Here is a 27,797-nt window from a genome sequence, read left to right on the forward strand (position 1 = left end):
TCTCGACAGCTAAACATTATCAAGTGCAAAAAAAATGACATAGAGCATGATTGAGCTGTGAGGTGAGTATTAGGGTACATATTTGTAGAAAATGGAAGTTGAGCTATTTTTTGTAGGGAGATGTAGTTTTGCTACCCATACAAGGATTGGGGGTTGCTACTGCTAGGTTCTCTACCAATAACATTCTTTCCAAGCATAAGGAGAAAGCTCCAAATGTTGTTTATAAAAGAATGCTTGAGAATGACTAGGAATGGCAATGGGACGGATTCGGGGCGGGGATCATATTTCTCATCTTCGATCCCGATTATGAAATTAATCCCCATTCCCCTCCTTGATCCCCATTGGGGATAAAATTTGTCCTCCATCCTCCATCCCTGACGGGGATGGGTTCCCCGTAGGGATCGAATCCCCAAAATTTTGTTAGATAACAGTATTTATTTGAAAAATAAATTTGTTTAAAATAAATAAAAAATTTAAACTATAAATACTTTTTTAAATATGTTTTGATATATATAATATAATAATATACTTAATATATATACATAATCGGGGGCGGGCAGGGCAGAGACCTCAATCCCCATCCCCGACCCCGACCCCGACCCCATCGGGTTGGGGAGTCGGGTCCCCATCGGGGATGGGGAAATTGCCATCCCTAAGAATGATTGCTTAATCGCCGCCAAGCATTTCAACAAATATAATGCTTGGGAATAACATATTTATTGTTTACAAAAGTGAAACTATTATTTAACAAACTTTTGAGAATTAATTTTTTAGTTGATTTTTAATGTTAAAAATTAAAAATAGAAATAGAAAAAATGATATAAAAATTCAAATGTAACAGTTGCATATGTTTTGTGTCTTGGACTATAATAGAAAATAAAATAATAATGGCTTTGTACATCTATTAATTTGTAAAAATCCATATAATTTGTGTCTTGGATTCTTGATTGATGCATTGTCAATAAAATTGTGTAATATTTATATATCCCGTTATATTAATTGTAATATATTTTTCCATATATACCATTAGAATATACAATTCCTATGTATTTATATATTATTTATAGTTATTTTGACATTAACCTTATTACTAATAATATATTTATGAAATTTGTATACAAGTATTTCCATATTTTTCATATGTGTTGAGTGATGACACTTGAATCTTAATTTGACAATATACTACAATGACTTTCTATAAGGATGCTAGACTAATTAGAGGTAGATCATTACTACTATTGAGTGATGAAACTTTGGATGAAGCAAAAACTAAAAAAAATGAGGTGAGCAAATGCCGTGGCCAGGGATTAAACGCGGGTTGCCCACATGACAGGCATGAATACTTACCACTATACTACAAGGACGTTATAAAAAAAATCAAGTGACCAATTTCTTTTCATACAAAGAATCAATCCTTTGGATTCACGATAAACGTCCATAAAACAAATAAAAAGTTAGAAAGTGCCCCATACGCCTTCGTTCAACATCACATGTTTTCTAGTAATCAACACCAAGTTGGCAGAGCCATTGCCAAAGTCTTGGGGTGCAAGTTGGGTCGGGGTTGCCTAATTTAATTATTTCAACTATTATGGTTTATGGCTCAAGTAAAAATATGAAACTGGAAAATCTTTGATAAATCAAAAACTGTTTTTAATTTTTATGAATACCATCTAATTCCTTACCAGTTTTATGATACCGGTTGATTGGTTATGAATTTTTTCAATATTATATTTTTCGGTGTTATAGTCGAATTAATTTTATGATACCAGTTGATTGGTTATGAGTTTTTGAAATTTTCGGTGTTATAGTCGAATTCCATCGAATTTATTTGAAATATGATAAATTCTCTACCAAACTCGATCAAAATTACATCCCTAGTTGCACTATAACCAGTACGGTTGTCTTTGAAGTTCCATTTTTTTTTTTTTTGGGGGGGGGGGGGGGGTAGGTGTTGTCATTGAGACTGCGTTTGGATTCAGTGTAAAACATCATCAGTGTAAAAATACATTGATGACGTTCTACACTGAACCAGAAAGTGACCGTTGTTTTTTTGAAAATAGTGATGGGTGGAACAATGTAAAGTTTTACATCGATAAAATTGATGTAGTTTTTACATTGATTATCGATGTAAAACTCTAGAGCTGATGAGGTTTTACATATATTATCGACGTAAAACTACACTCCATCCAAATGCATACAAAACTGAACTAGAGTGTAGTTTTACGTCGATAATAATTACACCCTCTTTCCAAATACCTACAAAACCAAACCGATGTAAAATTTACACCTGTTCTTGATTTACATCACATCCAAATGCAGCCTGAAGTTCAAATACTCATCCCGTGGGCCAGCATAGATCGACATGATATGGGCCATGCTAGGCCTGGGACGTTACTGTAGCAATAGGGCAATTCTTATTAATTTTTATTTTCAACTTTATTAAACTATTTAATTCCAATTGTATTGTATTCTTCTAATTTAATTTTATTATTTCATATATAAATAATTGTATACTTCAAAATTCATATAGAATAAAATTAATTCTTTTTTTTTCAATTTTTGTCAATTTTGTTGATTTATTTTAAAATTTTCATCATTCTTTTTAAATGTGTCTCTCACAGCCTAAGCCACAATAGGACCCGACCTAGCATGGGCCTGACCTATGAAGGGTTTCAAGTTAGGCAAGCACGGCCCACCCAAGCCCACATGTCGGCACAACACAACCCGCTATAGCATGGGTAGCTTGCAAAATCATGTTGTGCTAGCACAACACAACCTACTTTAAATGTCCCGCCCAAACCCCTATTTGAATAAAAATAGGTGAAAAAAAAATCTGAAATGGTAAAAAGGCAGGGTCGGGTTTTGCCTACCCCATTCCCAACCCTAAACTTAAATGCCCCGCCCCAAACCCCAGTAGGGCTAGAAGTCCTAATCCCATCCCTGACCCCTTGAGGAATGGGGATCCCAACAGTCCTCCTAAACATGGCTTCAGGTTACAACATTTGCCTACAGAAGATCCTAGCAGTCCTCTATGATGTTGGAGAATGCTCTCCACATGACACGTAAGCCCACATTTCTAATAGACTAACGGGGTTAGTAGTGACTAGACCTGTTCAGGGGCTAGGTATTCCGACCGACCAACTTGACCCCCCGAACGGGCTTGCACATGGATTTTAGCCTACGGGCTTGACCTCGGGCCTAAAAGCCCGGCCCAACTTGACATTTTGTAATTTCTTCTAAACCCTAAATTCCTAGATGACTAACCTTTTACCATTCTCTTTTTTCATCTTCTATCTTCTCTCCTCACTCTCACTCTCAAGAGCCGGCACAAACCCAGGCAGGCAGCCACCGTTCTTAGTCTCAGAGGCGAGCTTAGGCATCGGTCGTCTCTCTCTCTTCGGCGGTGAGTCCTCTCTCTCTCTCTCTCCTTCTCTCTCGCATGTGCGCACGCCACCAATCCTCTTTCTCTCTCTCTTGTCTCTTTCACAGTTCTCATTCTCACTTGCACTGTCGCACATTCTCAGGAATCGGCGAACTCAGGCACCGACGCCAGCCACGCCACTAGTGAACTCAATTGTCCCTCTCTCCGGCGGTGAGTCTTGCACTTCTCAACTTTGTACAAGTCATGCATTTCAGCCTCTGTTACTCTGTAGTTTGTACAAGTTGTTAGGTTGGGCTTCGGGCTTTTTATGAGGGCTGGGCTTGGGCCCATGTTATAGGCCCGTTGGTCGGGCCAGGCTCGGGCTCGGGCCTGAAAAAATTCTGTTGATGAAGAGCAAAAGCCCGGCCCGGCCCATGAACAGGTCTAGTAGTGACGGGGGGTCATTATATGTTTTATTTTAACGCAATATATATATTGTTTTGGATAGTGTTTAATCTTGAAAGACTCTTCCCACTAACAAATATATCGTTTTGGAGAGTGTTTTTAACTATGTAAATTGTTCAATGTTGTGGAATGTCAATAGTAAGCTTTTTTTTTCTAGTAAATAAGGCCCGTTTGTGCTTCAATTCTCCCTGTTTTCATTAATAGAATTCATCCTGAAAAGAATGAATTCTAAGAATTTTCTAGATTCTAAAAAAGAGTAAAGCATTTGGAATTACCTATTTCTTCTTTTTGTTTTTTCTTTCTCAGAGTTGTTTTGTTTCTTGTTTTCTTAGAGTTGTTTTCTTCGACAATGATAACTAGAGTGGTTTTCTCCAGCACAGTTGTCAATATTTTCTAAATACCACCAGCCACTAGCAATAGTCGTTAGAGCTTCACAAGCAATAATCCTCAGTGATTTTCTCTCAGTTCTCATTCTCAGAGTTGTTTTCTCCAGCAATAATTGTCAAAGTGGTTTTCTCTTGATGATGGGGAGAAGACCATGTGCAATTGTCACACTGGCAAGAAGCTTTCCCAGCTCTTCATTGTTCCTCATCGCTAGAAGAACATGCCTTGGGATGATCGTTTTTCCTGTTATCTCATTATGCGTTGCCGGATTGAGAACAAACGGCCACATGGAGAAAAACTCCTCCATGTGCAATTTTGTTTTTCTTGTTGTATCGTTCTGCATTGCCGGATCGTCCTCACTGCCAGAAGCTTTTCCATTTCTCTTCTCATTCTGTTTTCTTCTTGTCCCCAAGGAGGGAAGTGACAAAAGAAAGCAAAATGGAATAAAAAAGAATAAGACACAGATATAGAGAGTAGATATGTTCATGGACAACGGCCAAATAAACAGGGGCACTAGTTCCAACACGTTGTTAATATCAACCCTTTTTCAAGTACCTATCATTCCTTCCAACAAGGAACTGCAGGCCAGCCTTCACAGATCGAGAGTGTAGAGACTGGCTTGTTATTTGGCCTACCTCCTTCCGTCCTCCAGCACCTTTCTTCACATTTTCGGTAGACTCCATCTCTCGACCTTCTCAACAGAAGAACAAAAGAAACACGAGATCACGCCGGAGTAACAACTTCCTCCCATCGGAAATACGACAATCTACACTTGTTCAAAGCGAATGCTTTGAACTGTATTGATGCTGTAAGAAGAAAAGAAGAAGAGAGAGAGGGGGTTACCGACTTTTCACCGAAGGAGGTTATGATAAATAGTCAATTATGCTTTTACCCCTTTTTTCACATGTGACCGAGTCACACATGTTCAAAATTTTAAAGTTACGTAGCAAGAAACATAATCACGGCCATGATCACCCCTATTGAAACTCTTGCAGGATAGACTAAGACTCGATACACCTATTGATGATCTCTCAATACATTTGATGTTTTTAATTTGAGTTTTGTAAGATTCTGGAAAAGCCTGATACCAATTTCACTTTAGGCAAGGCCATAGCACTACTTAAACATTTTGCTATCTACTTTTACTTAAGATGTACTATGTGCAGGAAATTTAAATATTTGAATGTAGTGATAAGTCCATGGTATTGTTTTAATAGACAAACCAATAATATCCATTAAAATGTATTATGTGCAGAAACTTGAAAATTTTAATTGAATTATACCATATGTGGTACTATTCTAATAGACTGACTGATAATATCCATCTCCATTTTGATAATTTGCTACACAACTCTCTACAACTCTGTTTGAAGGAAATTCTAAAAGTGAAGATAACTTCTTTTATGTTTTTTTAGTCTATTTAGTTTTACCGTATGTTTTATTGGAAATAAGGAAGCTGATTTACGATAAAATAAAAGGCTCATATTTTGCCCCACCATTTCATAATTCGCTGTTTTAAATCGGAGGTCCAATTTATTATCAACCACTACCATGAAGCTAAAGGATTATGTAGAATTGCTTCACTCATTTCCATAACCATTATCTAATATATAATTTTCTTTCATCTTTGTTTTTTAGTCTTTAACTTGTACCTAAAAATTAATTAATGACCTTTATTTGCCGAGCCTCTACATGCTTAAATTATGAGACTTCATACCATATAAATGAAGCCTAACCTCCTAAGAAAATCTTTTTCTTATGAAAAAGGTTCTTCCTTGCTTTTTAGTACTTTCTTTGCATTAGGTTATGCTTGGTTTTAATAGAAAATAAAAATAGAAACAGAGTAATATAACCACATGTTGCAATTAAAAAAAAAAGATTGGAATATATTGGTATATTAGTTGATTTGGGTTTTTTTTTTTCTAGAAAATGGAACAATTTCCTAGTGGATAAATAATGAAGAGTGTAATGAGAAGAACACTCAACTTTATGAAGGTATAAAGAATCAATGTTTTCAAAGTTGAATTGGAGCATACAGTCGGACTGAAAAAACTAGGAACCGGTCGCCTGGCTGGTTTTGTTTACCCTAGAACCGCTATTTGGCCAAAAACTATTGATTTAGTCAGCGAACCATTGACCCAGGCAGACGAACCGTTGAGCCATTTGACCCGAGATTTGTTTTTGCCATTTTTTTTTTGGTTTTATATGTTTTGTCAAAGCGGGCTGTCCATTCAGACCAAATGGTCAAACCATTTGACTTGAGAACTGGACCCTAGAATGGTTCCCTGTCTAGTCTGATTTTAAAAACATTATAGAGAATAATCAACTTGATGAGGGTTTGGAAGCTGTATGTAGTGCTGCACGTAGGCTTGATTTTGATATGAAAGGAATCTGTACTAGCCCCTCAAATGCAAATTTCTCGCAACCAAGCAATGAGACAAATGTAGACAAAAAATTTATGGTCCCAAATGTTGGCATGATATTTGAAAATTTGGAAGATGTTTACCATTTTAATAATGGGTTTGTTTGAAATGAAGGTTTTAGTGTGCGTATATCACAAGGCTACAAGCTAAAATCTAGTATTTGGAAGACTAAAACATTTTGTTGTTCCCATGAAGGCTTTCGTAGTAATGATAACGGGTGAATTGATAGAAAAGTTCACCATGGCATAACAAGAACAGCTTATAAAGCAATGTTTAATCTTGTGATGCAAGAAAACGGAAAATATTATTTGATTGAATTTGTAGGAGGTCATAATCATCAACTTGTTACTCCAAAAAAATCTTACATGCTCAGGTCACAAAGGAAAATAACAGTAGTTCAAGTTTCTCAAGTCAATCTTGCTAGTGGTTTTGGTATGTGTCCAAAGACAACATTAGAAGGTAAACAAGCTAGTGGAATTTAAAATCTTGGTTTCACTAATGTTGATTATAACAACTATTTGTATGCTAAAACGAAGGACATGGAAAATGGGGGTGCATGAGCTATACTAAGGTATTTCGATTCGATACATTGCATGAAGAGAATATATCATCCTTTTAACTCTATGCAGCTTGATGAAGATTACCAAATTACAAATATCTTTTGGGTTGATCCAAAGATGTTGGTTGATTATGGTTGTTTTGGAGATGTCGTTTGTTTTGATACCACTTTTCGAACAAATGAAGATAAACAACCATCTGCTCCTTTTGTGAGAATTAACCATCATAAGAAAACCATGTTTTTTGGAGCCGCATTGATGTATGATCATAGTAAATCTTTTAAGTGGGTGCTCCAATCTTTTCTAAGGGCAATGTCTGGAAAACAACTGAAAACAATTCTTACAGACCAAGATCCAGCAATGGCAAATGCAATAAAGCAAGACTTTCTAAAAATATGTCATTGTTTATGTATATGTCACATATATCAAAATGTAGCCACACATTTGAGTAATATATTTGTTTTTTCTCCATCATTTGATAGAGATTTCAGTAGTTGCATATATGACCGTGAAGATGAAGATGAGTTTCTTATCTTACTGCATGGCATGAGATGAGCTTCAAGGGTTATTTCAAGTAAAGGAAAAATGTTTTGCAAAATATATTTATATGATAATATATATTATGTTTTAAGAAAAAATGTTTGCAAAAGGTTTTAATTCCTGAGACCCATTCAAACACAAAATCAATGGTGGACTTCATACAAAGCTGGAAAGATGATGGTCAAACCAAGAGGGGGAAGGTAGCATAGAACATTATTCTTGCAATAGTTTTTTGGTGTGTATGGCAGGAGATAAACTCAAGGATTTAAAAACAATAGCAGCTTGGTAGACTCAGTTTTTCAAAAAATCTTGGGGAAATTGTTTTCCTAGATGGCTATGAACAAAATTTGTAGGGAAAGAAATTTCAATTCCATTTTCATATTTGATAATCTTTTTGTAAAGCAGGTTGTGGGGGTGTAGGAATGTATGGGCATCGACTGTGTATTCCCCTTTGTACAACAACTTGTCATTCTTGTTTTGGTTTTATCAATGAAATTATAACTTACTTTCTCTCAAAAAAAAAAGGAAGTGTGGGATAGCATCACGATGACCTATTCCCAAAAGCTGAATGCTTCCCATGCTAAGTCTCAATGATGTATCATACTCTGTACTCCCTATTGTATTGTATTTTCCTTCTTGTTTATTTCCTGCAAGGGATTTTATGTAAATATTTATTTTCAAATATCTAATATTTCATATATATAATTGTTGGCTCTTAGGGTGGAGTTGATGGGTTCAATTTTATACCCCAGAACTATGTTCTCTTCTCGTGTACGAACTGGTAGTATGACATGGTATCAAAGCAAGGTTTCATTCTTGGTTGTCAAGACTATTATTTGAGTGTTCAAATCGGCCTATTGGAGTTGTTAAAGGCTTCTCTTTTGGACTATTTCAATCAGTACAAGGTGAACAACATTTTTTGGGAAGAATGTCATTCAAGTCATATCATAGGAAGCCTTGAATTCTCACACTTCATCAGGCATCATTTAAACCATAAAACACCAGGGCAAGAGACTGAATTGTAAACTCTTTTAAACTAACCATTGCTATGTACTTAGTGGAGTTCCACTGCTCTTTGGAAAAGCCTGCTTTTTCTTTCAGTCCAGATAGTGCTACTCACTGCAGTCATTACAAAGACCCAAACATTGCTTTTAGTGGAAATTTTTTTAGTATAATTTCTCACATAACATAATTCACCCAATTAGACTAATAACTGAGTTTTTTTTTTTTGTTATTTGGGTAAACCCATTCAGGATATCACGTAGATATTCCCTTAATTACGTCTCTACTAGGGGCAGAGAAAACCTTTTGATTCTGATTCAGAAGTACGAATGAATAGACTAAACTAAGTATCATTTCTTTACAGAATTTTCCTTTGAAAAATCTAGTATATATTCCCTCTTTGTTTGAGAAAACACCAGCAAATAAATAAACAAACTTTTATATATAACAAGTAAATAAGTATCATAAATAATCATATTTCATTAATAAGGCTGCAAATGGCCTTTAAAGAGAAAAAAGTATGTTTAATGAGGATGTGGCTGGACCTAAATATTTGGCTGCCTATGTACCCATTTGGGATCAAGCCAATGTAGTTTGTGTGCCGATCCAACAGTTTAACCACATGAGAGTGATTAGGGGGGCATTTTAGCAATTTTACCACGTATTGATACCATTGGTGGTTTGTCCAAGCAGTTTAGCCACATGCGAACATGGTGGTTTGTCCAAGCAGTTTAACCACATGCAAACATGGTGGTTCATCCAAGCAGTTTTGTCACGTGCAGACATGGTGGTTTGTCAAATCTGTTTAGCCATGTACAAACATGGTGGTTTGTCTAGGCAGTTTAGCCACGCACAGACATGGTGGTAGAAAATTAAGCATAAAAACGCTTATGGAATTTTCCATTCACACAAGGACATCTAACTTGGCTTTCAGAGTTGGATAACTCATATGCCCCTTGTAGGTGCGGTAAAGGCAAGGTTGGGGAAGCGGTCTCTTTGAAAGACAAAGAAAGACCGTGGGTCTAGGGGATCGGTTCTTAAGCAAGGGCATCTCGTCGAGATGATAGAGCTTGGGAATCAATGATAAGGGTGCTTGATCACTGAATGAGTTTCATTACGAGGAGGATCTCTATTTATGGGGAAGATCCAGAGAACCTAAAAGGAAGGAGCTAAAGGTGCTAGTTTCCTATTAGGAAAGGGAATATTGGATTTTCTATTAATCATTAAGGGCACTACTGGGGTTTCACCACATGTCCCTATGGGAATCTTTCTGATGATCGACTTTCCTTTCACTCGGAGATCCTCATAACTCACATTTGTTACTACCTCTTGTTTGCCTTACCCAATTGATGTGGCGCTAATGACATCATCGTCTGGCGGACGACGCCATATTAGACTTACGTGGTGCCTTGCCATGTTTGTCCCCTCGATCTTACACGCGTAGGTGGTATATGGACGCGGTTCTTAGCGGACTATAGTGCCGCAGCGATTGAGGGTATATCGCAAGGTCGAGTGCGTATGAACCTCATCGTAGGTTCAACCTAAGTTTGCTTTGGCTCGAGCTAAGGACGGGCTCATTACGAGCATGTGATGAATCGTGGGTTTATCGCGGTCCAGCAATGCGCGCTGTAGGTTCATCACGGAGAGAAGGCTGGCTGTAGGCTGATCGCAAGCGTCCGTATGGTATCGATGTGGTGTTTACTGTGCTCTGAGGGACTGAGTGAGCACTATATACGTACATTAGCCCCCTGCTTATCAATAAGTGGGAGCTTATCGATAAGCACTTTGCTTTCACACTTGTTTTTAGGTCTTGCGGTGGATTCGTTTGTGTGCGTTGGGTTTGAGGATTTACCCTATTTTATGATTTTGTGTGGGTGGCATAAACTTAATTTTGTGCTTTGTCAGCCCTCCCTACTTATTAACGAGCTGGGGCTTAGTTACTTGGATGGTCGTGCATTTTATGCGTTTGTGATCTTAGACATACATTGGGTATCTGATCTTCGATGGGGTTTCCTGCATTCCATGGTTTATCCCCCTTGTCTTTTGGTGATTTCCTTTCTATCAATGGGCAATGCTATGCTTCGTTTGTGCGTTTCAGCCCCCCTATCCATTGGCAGGAAGGGAATTAGCAAAAGACACTAACTTATCATTTACCTATGTGGGCAACGGGCCCCCCCTTTTATGTGCTAGGTGGTCCTTTATGTGGGTTTGTGATATTGAATAGAAATTGTACTATAGGTGATCCCCTACTTCAGCCCCCTAGTTGTTGGCGAAAAGGGATTGCTCAAAGGTACTTGTGCATTTTGTTCTAGCCTAGGTGACAAGCCCCCCTGCTTGTTAGGCGGTCCTTTAAGTGTGGTGACAATACCGTTCCCGATAGCGTGTTGTGTTCAGTGACCATTGGGAGTCGAGGGGGTGGGTGTTGGATGATGTGGCTGTTATCATTGGGGTTGTTTTAGCCGTCATTTGTAATAAATATGCTGGTTTATGCGGGAGGTGTGGCCCTGGTGTCCCATTTTTAGAGTGGCGGCTAATGACGTGGTGGGTTGTTCAAAGTAATGTGTCATTCCATCCTGCCTATTGGAGGGGTATATCGGTAATTTTCTCAGGTTGCTTTTTCATTAAGCATTATTTGGGGTCACGTATTGGCGTCTGTTCATCTTCTCCAGTGTCATTTGGTATTCTGGATGCATGCAACTCCTTATAAATCTACACGGGAGGCAACGCATCGGCTCCCTACTTTGATTTCTCTTGCATTTGTTCCTGTGTTGCTCTGGGTGTGTTTTCAGATGCATTTCAGTGCTCTTTCTTGTTCCTTTTCTATTTTCTATCTTGTTCGCTATTCCTTTCACATGGCTCCTCAATAGAAGAAATTGGAGTGCCCCTTTTTGGACTTCGTTTTGGAAGTCGATAAGTAGAGTTGTTGTTGGAGAGGGAGGCAGCCATAGTGGCTGATGGGGGTAAGGGTTTTTGGCCCCCATTGCCAGTGTCTAGGGGCAAAGGTGGTCTATTCGATGTCATCGGTGGCACTGAATTTATGCGTCTTCGTGGCCGGCTGGATCGGTCGGTATCCTATAAGTGTTAAGAGCCCAGGACAGACAACTCGAAGTCTTTGACTAGCTATACTGCCTGGACCAAGTTCGTGCTTGAGAACCCTATTTACTATCGGATGTTGCAAGACTCGGGCCTTCTACGCTTTGTGGATTGCTACACCGATTTGAAGGGGTCTCGAGCTGCGGATAAGTTTTTAGTGTCAAAGTTTGTGTCGAAGTTTGCTACGGTTGTGATTCGGGGTGAATGGCTACCCTCTACAGAGCTCCCCCCTGTGGTCGTAGGGCCAGCGCTGAATTGTCTCGATAGCTAAACATTATCAAGTGCGAAAAAATTGACAGAGCATGAATGAGCTATGAGGTGAGTATTAGGGTCCATATTTGTAGAAAATGGAAGTTGAGCTATTTTTTGTAGGGAGGTGCAGTTTTGCTACTTATACAAGGATCGGGGGTTGTCGTGCCTTACGAAGGCGAGGCCCTTCATGGGCGATGTAGTAAGGGTTCAGTCATAGTATAACTAAATAATTGGTAAGTTAGAGTTTATCTCAACCATGTTTGGCAAGGCAAATTGCCCAAAGGGTTAATTATGAGTTCCAGACCTTTGTGAAAGATTTTGGTCAATGCATAAGAGGGCTATTTGAGCCTTCCTATGGGAATGAGATATCAATGGTCGAGATTAGTGTCGTTTTTTAGTAAAATGTTATTGTTAGTGTACGGGATGGGTGGAGTTTGTCCCCCCCCCCCCTAGACTACTGCATTTGTGAGTTGGACAAGGTATCGTTTATGAATTAGATAGGAATCATACTTGATATTGACAGCCCCCAAGGGTTGCCTGGGGGTGGGAATGCGCTTAGTTTTGCTGTGGAATTTGGATGTAAGCCTGGAGTTGCTAGGTGATGTGAGCGTGCCTGGGGTTGCTAGGGGATCTGAGTGTGCTTGGGGTTGCTAGGGAATATAAGCACGCCTAGGGTTGCCATGACCTTCTCGGGGAATTTGAGTGTGCCTGGGGTTGCTAGGGAATATGAGTGCACCTGGGGTTGCTAGGGAATATGAGTGCGCCTGGGGTTACTAGGACCTTCCCAGGGTTGCTAGGGAATCAGAGTGCGCTTGGGGTTGCCAGGGCCTTCCTAGGGTTGTCAGGGGATATGAGCGTGCTTGGGGTTGCTAGGGCCTTCCTGGGGTTGTCGAGGAATCTGAGTGCACCTGGGGTTTCCAAGGAATTTGAGCGCACCTAGGGTTGCCAGGGCCTTCCCGAGGTTATCGAGGAATTTGAGTGCTATCCTAGGGTTGCCAGGAGATAAGAGCGCACCTGGGGTTGCCAGGGAATTTGAGTGCAATCCCGGGATTTCCAACAGATAAGAGCACACCTGGGGTTGCCAGGGCCTTCCCAGGGTTGCCGAGGAATTTGAGCACACCTGGGGTTGCCAGGGAATATGAGCGCGCTTGGGGTTGCCAGGGCCTTCCCAGGGTTACTGGGGAATTTGAGTGCAATCCTGGGGTTGCCAGGTGATAAGAGCGCACTTGGGGTTGCCAGGGCCTTCCTGGGGTTGCCGGGGAATTTGAGTGCAATCCTGGGGTTGCCAGAAGATAAGAGCACACCTAGGGTTACCGGGGAATTTGAGTGCAATTCCCCGGCACAAGAATTGCACTCATTAAATGCTTATAAATAATTGGGACACGTCACAAGAAATTAGTTAATACAAATTTATTCTTTTAGGGCCTGTTGTTCCATTAAATAGCCTCTACTGTAGGCCCATTAAATGCTTATTGCATTACAATACCAATTAACTTGTGGCCTGTTGCTCACTAAATTAGACTGTAGGCCCCTTTCTTTACTAAAATGTTTCAGCCCATCAATAAGACTGACTAGGCTTGTAAGAAAGCCCTTTTTCTTCATTATTATTAGTTTTTAAGCTATGTCTGGGAGTATCTTAATAACTCCCAGTCCAGCAAACTTTAAGGACTTAACAACTGCAGCTGGAACAAGGTCCAACACTGTTAATTGATGGTCTGCTAAGCTCTACATTTCAGGAATTAAAAAAAAAAGATCATCTACATTTTCTAGAATCAACCAATCATCTATTTCAGAACTGTCATGTTTCTATAAGCATCATCATCATCTAAGCCTCCCAACTATATGACAATTAAATCATTTCTGGTCCCAACCATTTATTCTTATTTTATTTTTAACAAATAAATAAGACAATTAAATCCAAAGCAAAAGTAAACCAGATTTTACACTTAGACTAATTATGCTCCGTTGCATCTATACCATACTGCAAACAAACTAAGCCTTACTTCTGAAGTTTTGTATGCAGCTATACATATTTCATTCCTCTTTATTTTTATATCTGATTTGATTTATGAGTTTTTTTCTTTTGCAAGGAGCAATGTGATATTTGTATAGAAAGCTTTAATCTGTGAAGGAAATGGCAGCTGGCTTGATGGTAAAGCTTCATGCTTGCTGGGTTTCAGTTACAGTTCAGAACCAAAACTGTGATTGGGGAAACACAAAGAATTGTTCCTTTTACTTTTTTAGCCCTTCCTTTTTCTAGGAACAAGTTAAAGGTTCTGAACATGGCTTCTCCATCCAATTGTTTCTTCCCTGCCACCAGCACTTTCTCTGGAGCGGACTTGATTATAAATTACAATTGAGTTGGTTTGGTTCAGTTCTACCTGGTTTATCCGATCCATTGATAGCAGCACCAGCACTTTTCTTTCATTGGTGATTGTGCACTAGCAGTGGTCTATTATCCTTTAAAAGAAATAGAAAACAAAAACTTTTTGAATACTGAGACTAATTAGAGGTAGATCATTACTACTGTTGAGTGATGACACTTTGGATGAAGCAAAAACTAAGAAAAATGTGGTGAGCAAATGCCATGGCCAGGGATTAAACGCGGGTTGCCCACACGACAGGCAGGAATACTTACCACTATACTACAAGGACATTATTATACTTACTTCATGATTATTTCAAAAAAAAAAAATCAAGTGACCAATTTCTTTTCATAAAAAGAATCAATCCTTTGGATTCACGATAAACACCCATAAAACAAATAAAAAGTTAGAAAATGCCCCATATGCCTTCATTCAACATTACATGTTTTCTAGTAATCAACACCAAGTTGGCAGCGCCATTGCCAAAGTCTAGGGGTGCAAGTCGGGTCGGGGTTGCCTGATTTAATTATTTCAACTATTATGGTTTATTGCCCAGGTAAAAATATGATGATGGAAAAGATGAAACTGGAAAATCTTTGATAAATCAAAAACTCTTATTAATTTTTATGAATACCGTCTAATTCCTTACCAGTTTTATGATACCGGTTGATTGGTTATGAATTTTTCCAATATTAAATTTTTTGGTGTTATAGTTGAATTAGTTTTATGATACCAGTTGATTGGTTATGAGTTATTGAAAATTTCGGTGTTATAGTCGAATTCCTTTAAATATATTTGAAATATGATAAGTTCTCTACCAAACCCGATCAAAATTACATCCCTAGTTGCACTATAACTAGTACAGTTATCTTTGAAGTTCCATTTATTTTATTTGTTTTTTTATTTTTTTTTGGGGGGGGGGGGTAGGTGTTGTCATTGAGACTGTGTTTGGATTCAGTGTAAAACATCATCAGTGTAAAAATACATTGATGACGTTTTACATTGAACCAGAAAGTGACCGTTGTTTTTTTGAAAATAGTGATGGATAGAACATTGTAAAGTTTTACATCGATAAAATTGATGTAGTTTTTACATTGATTATCAATGTAAAACTCTAGAGCTGATGAGGTTTTACATATATTATCGACGTAAAACTACACTCCATCCAAACGCATACAAAATTGAACCAGAGTGTAGTTTTACGTCAATAATAATTACACCCTCTTTCCAAATACATACAAAACCAAATGGATGTAAAATTTACACTGTTCTTGATTTACATCACATCCAAATGCAGCCTGAATTTCAAATACTCATCCCGTGGGCCAGCATAGCTTGACATGATATGGGCCATGCTAGGCCTAGGACGTTATTGTAGCAACAGGGCAATTCTTATTAATTTTTATTTTCAAATTTATTATACTATTTAATTCCAATTGTATTGTATTCTTCTAATTTAATTTTATTATTTAATAAATAAATAATTGTATACATCAAAATTCATGTAGAATAAAATTTTTTTTTTTCAATTTTTGTCAATTTTGTTGATTTATTTTAAAATTTTCATCATTTTTTTAAATGTGTCTCTCACAGCCTAACCCACGATAGGACCCGACCTAGCATGGGCCTGACCTATGAAGGGTTTCAAGTTAGGCAAGCACGGCCCACCCAAGCCCACATGTCGGCACAACACAACCCGCTATAGCATGGGTAGCTTGCAAAATCGTGTTATGCTAGCACAACACAACCTACTTTAAATGCCCCACCCAAACCCCCATTTGAATAAAAATAGGTGAAAGACAAAAAAAAAATCTGAAATGGATAAAAGGCAGGGTCAGGTTTTGCCTACCCCATTCCCAACCCTAAACTTAAATGCCCCGCCCCAAACCCCAGTAGGGCTAGAAGTCCTAATCCCATCCCTGACCCTTGAGGAATGGGGATCCCAACAGTCCTCCTAAACATGGCTTTCGCTTACAACATTTGCCTACAGAAGATCCCAGTAGTCCTCTATGTTGTTGGAGAATGCTCTCCACATGACACGTAAGCCCACATTTCTAATAGACTAATGGGGTTAGTAGTGACTAGACCTGTTCATGGGTCGGGTAGCCCGACCGGCCAGCTCGACCCCCCGAACGGGCTTGCACATGGATTTTAGCCTACGAGCTTGACCTCGGGTCTAAAAGCCCAGCCCAACTTGACATTTTGTAATTTATTCTAAACCCTAAATTCCTAGACAACTAACCTTTTACCATTCTCTCTTTTCATCTTCTATCTTCTCTCCTCACTCTCACTCTCAAGAGCCGACACAAACCTAGGCAGGCAGCCACCGTTCTTAGTCTCAGAGGCGAGCTCAGGCATAGGTCGTCTCTCTCTCTTCGGCGGTGAGTCCTCTCTCTCTCTCTCTCGCACGTGATGAGAATGAAATTTATCATATTTTTATCCCTTAATATGTAGTCTTTTATACTTATTTAGTGCCTAAATGGACTCATTATTCTTATATTTCGATTTAGGGCACGAAAGGAGGTGTTAAGTGAAAAATAAGGCTAATCGGGTAATTCTAGACAGTTTCGGCGCCGCGTGGTAATTTGGGCATAACTCTCCTATCCGGACTCCAATTGAGATGATTCAAGATGTGTTGGAAAGATAAGGAAAAGTTATATAACTTGCATGTTTTGAATTTTGATAGATACAGACTGCATCGAGGTCAAAATTGGGACCAACTTATCTACAACCGGACTGCTGACGTGCTGGATAAATTCCTGAGCCTGCAAGTTTTCATCCTGGAATTCACCACTCTCCCACTTACACAAGAACAAGGTTTTATCCAAAGAGAAGGATATATAAAGAGGAGATAAGGGTTCGAACCCCTGAAAGAAAATTGAAGAAGAAGGCTACTAGGGAGAGGAGGAGGCTGCTGAATGCGGACTGAAGGAGAATCACAGCAAGGAGATCGAAGACTGACGCAAAGATCTTAAGTGTCTTCCTCTTGGATTCTGCAGTTTGGTAACCTAGATTCAATTAGGGTTCTTGAGGTTTCTCTATTGAATCTTTCTTCTTTCTTCATTTTTATGCGAACCATGATGAGCTTTAATCCTGATTTGTAATTAAACTTAGGCAGATCCAATTGAGTATGTTTTGTTCTTGGGATTCTTGATTAGGGTTTTGATTTATAGAACAATCTTGGCCGAATTGTTCTTGCATCTGTGATTACTTGAACTGTTTGAGAAAGAGTTAGGTAATTAGATCATCTAATCAAGAAATGGACTGAATGCACCTTAGAGATAAGTTGCATGGTTCGGTTGGCAATCATTCATACCTAAATTGATGACCTGCGAATTCTTCTTCTTAATGCATCTTTGGTGAGTAAAATTCTGATAGAGATATAGGATTTGTCATTCAGAGATAGGGTGGACTGCGCTCGAGTGAGGTTGCTCATAAATTAGGGTTTCGCCATTCCAAGACTGACTTCACCTTAGTCGGATAGCTTAAAGATTTGATTGCTGAATCGGTTATGTCAATTCTTGTATGCAGCGACTCTTCTTATCATCAAGAGTGGTTTGATCCGAAAGTAATTAGGGTATTTTGCTTGTTCTTAATTAAATCATGAGGGGCTAGGTTTTTATTGTTAGGGATTAATACTTGATCATGCATTGATTTTCAGTCATTAGTAAAATCGATGAGGTTCTTGCTATATTGTGTTACTTGTGTTGATTACTTATCATTGATTGATCACCAATGATTTGTTCTTTAATCAAGATTATGCATCGAGAGATGATAATCAAGGTGGAACTAATAACACTTGTTCGGCCAATAATTAAGTAGAGATATCATTTGTTGGTAGGATTTCCTTATAGGTGTATTAACAACTTGTGTTTATGCAAAGAGGATTTCAATTGAGAGAATGAGAATTCCTTGATTGTAATTCCATTTAATTAAACATAGGTTTAGCTAATCGACTCTTGAGAAAAATCGACTAGTGTTTTTAGGAAACACCTTGGAATATAACAGACCTCATGAGATTTTATTAGTATTGAATCTTGATGATCGTGATAGGATTAATCCCTAGCAACTTTGTTATTGATTTCATTCAAGTTCTTGTTTTTGTCATTTAATTTCTTAATCAGTAGTGCTAGTCTAAATTCCTTAATTTGCAACCCAATTGATTATTGCTTTAAACAATTCATTTCTCATGGGAACGATTAATAGGTGGCTAAATAATTCATTCCTCGTGGGAACGATTTTGTACTCCTTACTATATTAGTTGCACGACTCCGTACTCTTGCGGACAGCGGTCAGCATGCGCACACGCCACCAGTCCTCTTTCTCTCTCTCTTGTCTCTTTCACAGTTCTCATTCTCACTTGCACTGTCGCAGATTCTCAGGAACCGACGAACTCAGGCACCGATGCCAGCCACACTACTAATGAACTCAATTGTCCCTCCTCGGCGGTGAGTCTTGCACTTCTGAACTTTGTACAAGTCATGCATTTCAGCCTCTGTTACTTTGTAGTTTGTACAAGTTGTTAGGTCAGGCTTCGGTCTTTTTATGAGGGTTGGGCACGGGCCCAAGTTACAGGCCCATTGGACAGGCCGGGCTCGGGCTCGGGCCTGAAAAAATTCTGTTGATGAAGAGCAAAAGCCCGGCCCGGCCCATGAACAGGTCTAGAAGTGACAGGGGGTCATTATATGTTTTATTTTAACGTAATATATATATATATATATTGTTTTAGATAGTGTTTAATCTTGAAAGACTCTTCCCACTAACAAATATATTGTTTTGGAGAGTGTTTTTAACTGAGTAAATTGTTCAATGTTGTGGAATGTCAATAGTAAGCTTTTTTTTTTTTTTCAGGAAATAAGGCCCGTTTGTGCTTCAATTCTCCCATTTTTAATTATTAGAATTCATCCTGAAATGAATGAATTCTAAGAACTTTCTAGATTCCAAAAAAGAGTAAAGCGTTTGGAATTACCTATTTCTTCTTTTGGTTTTTTCTTTAACAGAGTTGTTTTGTTTCTTCTTTTCTTAGAGTTGTTTTCTCCGACAATGATAACTAGAGTGGTTTTCTCCAGCACAATTGTCAATATTAGGCTGTGGCTGGACCTAAATATTAGCACAATTGTCAATATTAGCACAATTGTCAATATTAAAGAGAAAAAAAGTATGTTTAATAAGGACGTGGCTGGACCTAAATATTAGGCTACCTATGTACCCATTTGGGATCAAGCCAATGTAGTTCGTGTGCCGATCCAACAGTTTTAACCACATGAGAGCGATTAGTGGGGCATTTTAGCAATTTTACCACGTATTAATACCATTGGTGGTTTGTCCAAGCAATTTTGCCACATGCGAACATGGTGGTTTGTCCAAGCAGTTTAACCACATGCAAACATGGTGGTTCATGCAAGCAGTTTAGCCACGTGCAGACATGGTGGTTTATCCAATCTGTTTAGCCATGTACAAACATGGTGGTTTGTCCAGGCAGTCTAACCACGCATAGACATGGTGGTAGAAAATTAAGCATAAAAACGCTTAAGGAATTTTCCATTCACACAAGGATATCTAATTTGGCCTTCAGAGTTGGATAACTCATATGCCCCTTGTAGGTGGGGTAAAGGCAAGGTTGGGGAAGCGACTTCTTTGAAAGACAAAGAAAGACCGTGGGTCAAGGGGATCGATTCTTAAGCTAGGGCGTCTCGTCGAGATGATAGAGCTTGGGAACCAATGATAAGTGTGCTTGATTACTGAATGAGTTTCATTATGAGGAGGATCCCTATTTATGAGGAAGATCCCGAGATCTTAAAAGGAAGGAGCTAAAGGTTGTCGTTTCCTATTAGGAATGGGAATATTGGATTTGGTATTAATCATTAAGGGCACTACTGGGGTTTCACCACATGTCCCTATGGGAATCTTTCCGATGATCGACTTTCCTTTCACTCGGAGATCCTCATAACTCACATGTGTTACTACCTCTTGTTTGCCTTACCCAATTGACGTGGCACTAGTGACGTCATTGTCTAGCGGACGACGTCTTATTAGACTTACGTGGTGCCTTGCCATGTTCGTCCCCTCGATCTTACACGCGTAGGTGGTATATGGACGTGGTTCTTAGCGGACTATAGTGCCGCAACGATTGAGGGTATATCGCAAGGTCGAGTGCGTATGAACCTCATCGTAGGTTCAACCTAAGTTTGCTTTGGCTCGAGATAAGGATGGGCTCATTACGAGCGTGTGATGAATCAAGGGTTAATCGCGATCCAGCAATGCGCGCTATAGGTTCATCACGGAGAGAAGGCTGGCTGTAGACTGATCGCAAGCATCCGTATGGTATCGATGTGGTGTTTACTGTGCTCTGAGGGACTGAGTGAGCAATATATACGTACATTAGCCCCCTGCTTATCAATAAGTGGGAGCTTATCGATAAGCACTTTGCTTTCACACTTGTTTTTAGGTCTTGCGGTGGATTCGTTTGCGTGCGTTGGGTTTGAGGATTTACCCTATTTTATGATTTTGTGTGGGTGGCATAAACTTAATTTTGTGCTTTGTCAGCCCTCCCTACTTATTAATGAGCTGGGGCTTAGTTACTTGGATGGTCGTGCATTTTGTGCGTTTGTGATCTTAGACATACATTGGGTATCTGATCTTCGATGGGGTTTCCTGCATTCCATGGTTTATCCCCCTTGTCTTTTGGTGATTTCCTTTCTGTCAATGGGCAATGCTATGCTTCGTTTGTGCATTTAAACCCCCTTATCCATTGGCAGGAAGGGAATTAGCAAAAGACACTAACTTATCATTTACCTGTGTGGGCAACGGGCCCCCCCTTTTATGTGCTAGGTGGTCCTTTATGTGGGTTTGTGATATTGAATAGAAATTGTACTGTAGGTGATCCCCTTTCTGCCAATGGGCGAGCATATGTTGAGTTTGTGAACTTCAGCCCCCTGGCTGTTGGTGAAAAGAGATTGATCAAAGGTACTTGTGCATTTTGTTCTAGCCTAGGTGACAAGCCCCCTGCTTGTTAGGCGGTCCTTTAAGTGTGGTGACAGTACCGTTCCTAATAGCACGATGTGTTCAGTGACCATTGGGAGTCGAGGGGGAGGGTGTTGGATGATGTGGCTGTTTTAGCCGTCATTTGTAAAAAATATGCTGGTTTATGCGAGAGGTGTGGCCCTGGTGTCGCGTTTTTAGAGTGGCGGCTAATGACGTGGTGGGTTGTTCAAATTAATGTGTCATTCCATCCTGCCTGTTGGAGGGGTATATCGGTAATTTTCCTTAGGTTGCTTTTTCGTTAAGCATTATTTGGGGTCACGTATTGGCGTCTATTCATCTTCGCTAGTGTCATTTGGTATTCTGGATGCATGCAACTCCTTATAAAACTGTGCGGGAGGCAACTAGCCTGAAGGGTTAATTATGAGTTCCAGACCTTTGTGCCTTTGTGGAAGATTTTGGTCAACACATAAGAGGGCTATCTGAGCCTTCCTATGGGAATGAGATATCAATGGTTGAGATTAGTGTCATTTTTTAGTAAAATGTTATTGTTAGTGCCCCCCCCCCTCTAGACTACTGCATTTGTGAGTGCGCCTGGGGTTGCTTGGGGGTGTGAATGCGCTTAGTTTTGCTGTGGAATCTGGATGTAATCCTGGAGTTGCTAGGTGATGTGAGCGTGCCTGGGGTTACCGGGGGATCTGAGTGCGCCTGGGGTTGCTAGGGAATATGAGCACGCCTAGGGTTGCCATGACCTTCCCCAGGAATCTGAGTGTGCCTGGGGTTGCTGGGGAATATGAGCACGCTTGGGGTTGCCAAGGCCTTCTTGGGGTTGTCGGGGAATTTGAGTGCGCCTGGGGTTGCCGGGGAATTTGAGTGCGCCTGGGGTTGCTAGGGAATATGAGTGCGGCTGGGGTTACTAGGGCCTTCCCAGGGTTGCTAGGGAATTAGAGTGCGCTTGGGGTTGATAGGGCCTTCTTAGGGTTGTCAGGGGATATGAATGTGCTTGGGGTTGCCAAGGCCTTCCTGGGGTTGCCGAGGAATCTGAGTGCACCTGGGGTTGCCAAGGAATTTGAGCGCACCTGGGGTTGATAGGGCCTTCCCGGGGTTATCGAGTAATTTGAGTGCTATCCTGGGGTTTCCAGGAGATAAGAGCGCACTTGGGGTTGCCAGGGCCCTCCCGGGGTTGCCGTGGAATTTAAGTGCAATCCTGGGGTTTCCAGGAGATAAGAGCACACCTGGGGTTGCCAGGGCCTTCCCAGGGTTGCCGGGGAATTTGAGCGCGCCTGGGATCGCTAGGGAATATGAGCGTGCTTGGGGTTGCCAGGGCCTTCCCGGAGTTACCGGGGAATTTGAGTGCAATCCTAGGGTTTCCAGGAGATATGAGTGCACTTGGGGTTGCCAGGGCCTTCTATGGTTGCCGGGGAATTTGAGTGCAATCTTGGGATTGTCAGGGAATTTGAGTGCAATACTGGGGTTTCCAGAGAATTTGAGTGCAATATTGGGGTTGCCAGGAGATAAGAGCGCACCTAGGGTTACCGAGGAATTTGAGTGCAATTCCCCGGCACAAGAATTGCACTCTTTAAATGCTTATAAATAATTGGGTCACGTCACAAGAAATTAGTTAATACAAATTTATTCTTTTAGGGCCTGTTGTTCCATTAAATAGGCTCTACAGGCCCAAATTTATTCTTTTAGGACCTGTTGTTCCATTAAATAGGCTCTACTGCAGGCCCATTAAGTGCTTATTGCATTATAAACAAGACCAATTAACTTGGGGCCTGTTGCTCACTAAATTGGACTGTAGGCCCCTTTCTTTACTAAAATGTTTCAGCCCATCAATAAGACTGACTAGGCTTATAAGACCAACCCCCCTATGTAAACAAGCTAAAAGTTCAAGTTTGGGATGCTTAGGCCCCAACATCCTAAGGAATGCATGCAGGAAGTCTAACATCACACCAGCTATTTAAAGCAATGCAACTAGAAGATGGTCAAATGTTTTCCTTTTTTGCAGAAATAGCCATGAGAGTTTCATTGAACAGTCTCCATAGTTACTACTCAAAAAGTGTAGCAGGCCAATGAAGTACAAGCCCATTTGGCTCGGAACTATAACACTTTGATTACAAAATAAATCCTGGCCTGGGTTCACCTCATTCCATCCTTTTCCTAACAGCACCTAGTTTTTCTGAATGCAGCTGCAACCTAGGACCCATTCAGCACCAACCTTCCTTTATGAGATTATAGTTTGACAATCACTCTGAACTCTATTCTCAGACCATCCTTTTGTAGCAGCCATGATCGGTCCTTGGTTCTAAGGGGAATGTTTTGGCACATCCAATCCATTCTAATTTTCACTGTTTGATTTATTGAATAACATGCATGTTTACTTGTTTGATTGTTGTTGGACCATTTAGGGGGAAAAATAGCTTCGACTGTTTGGGAGTTCATCTGCATGATACATTATTGAGACTGACCTGTTAAACCATTGTAAATATCATCTGTATCTGCACATCTAACCATAAGAGTGGGACTTATAAATCTGAGATGTGTGGACACAGATCATGCTGGAAACACATTGGAATGTTTTTTTGTTGGGATTGCGTTTGTTAATTTAAAAAAAATAGGAACAAACCATTTATGTTCACACTGATATCAGGTTTTATTGGTTTGAGAGGAAGATCTGTATCATGCTCATGGGCTATTCAGCATATATTGAAGAACATCTTACATATGGCTGCTGAGTTTCATTCGATTTCTTTTTAATATGTTCATCAGTCCCCATTTCCCACCAGATGTATTTCTTCATCTTTTCAATGCATAACTGGCTCTGTAAATCTGGCATTTCCAAACATCCCAGTAAAATTAGTAGAATATTCCTGATTTTTTTTGTATTTCTGTATATTAAAATTGTAAACAATGATGACGAGAGAAATTAAGAGGGTGAGTGGGTTGGGGAAGAGAAACAGGAAAGAATTAGGATAAAGGATGGGAGTCAACAAAAGGTTTAAAAAGATTACAAGAACGGGAAAGAGCTGGTATTAGGAATCATTAAGAACGATGGTCTGCTAAGCTCTACATTTCTGGAATTAAAAAAAAAAATATCTAGGTTTTCTGGAATCAACCAATCATCTATTTCAAAACTGTCATGTTTCTATAAGCAATTAAGCATCATCATCATCATCCAAGCCTCCCAATCATCTCTTTCCTTGGGAAGGGAGAAGAAACTAGAACGAAAAGGACTACCAACATCCTGTTGCGGGCTCATGGCATCTACCTAAAATCTAGGTTGACCCAGCAACCTACTTGACCCAATCATGTTCTAGTTCAGGTCCTAGGAGTCTCTAGGTCGGGTCCAGCTTCTAATAATATTGACTTTTTAAGGAAACATTGCTTGGTATTTAAATTATTATTCATGTAACTACATTTTATATTTGTATACTAAACAATCCTTCTTCTTTTGGTGGGTAAGCTGTCATTAAACCCCAAAAATTTCAATTAAAACTACAGCAATGACATGTTAGAACTCCTATATCAAGAAACCTTTACTTTTCATTTAAGAGCTTATAATAATTTTATATAGTTCTATTAGTAGATCCTAATTTTCAATAATGTGAAAAAAAGGAAAAAAAATGGTAGAGAGCAGAGACTGGAACATGTGAAAATCCTCAAAATATATCTATGTATGAAGCATGGCGGCAGCTATCTGAGATTTTTTTTGATAAATGAATGAAGTTTATTAATAAGCAGAGGAGAAGAGTACAATGTCCCAAGGAGAGGCACGAGATGCAACCTCTCCAGGTTAGTTAAGTACAGCTTCCAAAATATTATAACAACTTACAAAGTAGCACAAAAAAGGATCTCCCTGGATACCCCCTATTTAGCCACAGAATCAGCCATAGTATTAGCTGACCTACTTACCCATTTTACCTCAAATCTCATATTCCTAGTTAACCACTTTACTTTTTTGATGAGGTCTTTGTAGCCCCAAATGGTAGCATCCGGGTTTAGAAGCCAACTTGTTACTACCTGAGAGTCCCCTTCAACTAGGAGATGCTCCACCCCAAGCTGGTTAGCGATCTGAATTCCTTGTACTGCAGCTAGTATTTCTGACCTTGTAGAGTGCCCCACACCCACCGGTCCTGAGAATAAGGAGATGATGTTGCTGTTCTTATTCCTCAGGACACTCCTATACCTGACGGCCCAGGGTTACCTTGGCTACTTCCATCAAAATTTAACTTGATGACACCTTCTGACGGCAGATCCCATTCTGATAAGCGTTTATTCTTCTTTGTAGAAGTATTAGCTATTACTAACCAATTCCTTTTTTTTTTTTTGATCAATAACAATTTCATTAATTCACCAAAGAGGTTACATAAGGAAGACAAACACACTTATCTTCTAAGTACAATCAAGAAAACAAAAGAATAGGTAGAGACAAAAAATTACAACTTAGCCCAAAACATTACTAACCAATTCCTCCACAAGTCATCAAAAGAAAAATCATCAAATATCTCCACGGTTTTCAGCCCATGTATTGCTCTTCTTAGGATGCAGTCCTTCACTTCATCTAATCTTCTTTCCTTCTCTAAGAAAACTCTTGCATTCCTTTCCTCCCATAGGGTCCATAAGGTTGCTGTCCTGACGCATTTCCACATGAACTTGCCTCTTCTAGTGTGCCAAACAAAAAAAAGATGGGTTAAATAACATACTCAAATCAGTTGGTGGAGACCACCTACCTCCAAATAAACTAACTCCAACTCCATAAGTTTGTAGCAAAAGAGCAGGAAATCAGCAAATGGAAACGGTCCTCATTCTGGGCCTTGCACAAGAAACACCAATTGGGGGAGAAACAAAGAGAGGGTCTCTTTTTCTGCAAGTTTTCCAAGGTATTGATTTTCCCATAGTAGACTTTCCAACAGAATACAGCAATTTTTTGAGGGATAGGTCAGGCCCAAACTTCTTTGAAAGGGAACCCTTGGGAATTGGGGTTGGAACTAAGGGATTTTTGAAAGAAGAGCAAGTGAAAGTACCTTTAGGAAGAGGAGTCCAAACTCTTTTATTAGACAAAATGGGGTCCAAACAAGAAGCTCAGTGATACAAATCGACTCACCATCCCTAATCCCCTACAAAAACTGAAATCCCAGTTTAAAGACGAGGGACTTAACGGGTTCGGAAGAAAAATTGCAATCAGCTCATTTTTGTGAAGGGATAGGGAATAAAGCGAGGGGAATCGATCTTTGAGGGGTTGAGTACCCACCCAAACATCCTCCCAGAACCTGATAACATCACCGGAACAGGCATCATACCTGATAAAACTGAGGAAGCGAGGGAGAATACCATGTACAGCTTTCCAAGGTGTTGTAAGGGTAGCTCGATGAGATATCCCAGCATCCCAACCATTTCCTGAGCAGCCATGAATGCTAAACACCACCTCATGCCATACTCTCTCTCTCTCTCTCTCTCTCTCTCTCTCTCTCTCAGGGCCATAACCACTTTCCAAGGAGGGCTACATTGTTCAGCACTATATTCCCTATCCCTATACCCCCTTCTTCCTTAGGTTTATTAACTATCTCCCATCTAACCAGATGATCCTTTTTCACCTCCCCTGGTTCCCACAGAAAGTCCCTCATTACCTTCTCTAGTTTCTTAGCCTCCGTTGGGGGAATCCTGAACACTGATAGGTAATAGGTTGGAAGGTTGGCAAATGTAGCCCTAATCAAGGTCACCTTACCCCCTATCTGAGATTATAATAAGGATTAGTTAATTCTAAGTCAAATCAATTCTTTAATGGTCTTAGCAAGGAACTTGCTTGCTCTAATCTCTGTTATTTGCTAAGAGATTCTCAACAGTCATCTTATGCTAAAAATGCAAGGAACTTGCTTGGTATATGACTGTAATGGTCTTAGCAAACCTCATCTAATAATTTAAGTATCTTTTGGAAAGAAAACAGGATATCTGGGTATGAGACCTGATAGTCCAACAACAATCTATAGATGGTATAAAGTATAAATATATATAGGAATAAGCTAGAAGCTCAATAACTTAAAAGGAAAAAATTGTTTTTCCTCCTATTTTATATGTAAAGAACCAGAAATATATAAAACCTTCGTTTGCTCACCGTAACTTCATTTTTTTCCCTTAAAAATACATTTTTAGAAAGCATCCAATGCATCACTTGAGTCACCGCTAGTAAATAAGAATGAAATAAAAGAACATGGATATCAGCTTGGCACAAATACATTGTTATCGCAACACTTATTTAATGAGTTTTTATTTGCTAAAAAAACACATAATAGCATATAAACACATATAATAATGTAAGCAAAAGCAAGTGTAACTTAACCTTTTCAATACAATAGACATCTATTGTATTCTT

The 27,797-nt window shown here is 39.5% G+C and overlaps 1 protein-coding gene across 1 annotated transcript; it reads right to left on the reverse strand.

Moving 5' to 3' along the window:
• Nucleotides 1–4,328: 4,328 nt before the first annotated feature.
• On the reverse strand, nt 4,329–4,893 carry LOC148803605 (putative histone H2A.7). The gene is made up of 2 exons (XM_088896889.1): nt 4,766–4,893; nt 4,329–4,611 (listed from the first exon to the last, which is right to left on the reverse strand). The coding sequence occupies exons 1-2, from the start codon at nt 4,891–4,893 to the stop codon at nt 4,329–4,331; spliced, it is 411 nt and encodes a 136-aa protein (XP_088753015.1).
• Nucleotides 4,894–27,797: the final 22,904 nt, after the last annotated feature.

This window comes from Nelumbo nucifera, chromosome 1, assembly GCF_055504915.1.
Source record: "Nelumbo nucifera cultivar China Antique chromosome 1, China Antique-T2T, whole genome shotgun sequence".
NCBI classification, from domain to species: Eukaryota; Viridiplantae; Streptophyta; class Magnoliopsida; order Proteales; family Nelumbonaceae; genus Nelumbo; species Nelumbo nucifera.

What these genes read in the sequence shown, in the direction of transcription:
- LOC148803605 (XM_088896889.1), bottom strand. Translation starts at nt 4,893, where the DNA reads ATGGAGTCTACCGAAAATGTGAAGAAAGGTGCTGGAGGACGGAAGGAG. An exon ending in CTTGTTGGAAGGAATGATAG is followed by an intron (nt 4,612 to 4,765) that starts GTACTTGAAAAA and finishes CTTGGGGACAAG; the next exon opens with AAGAAAACAGAATGAGAAGA.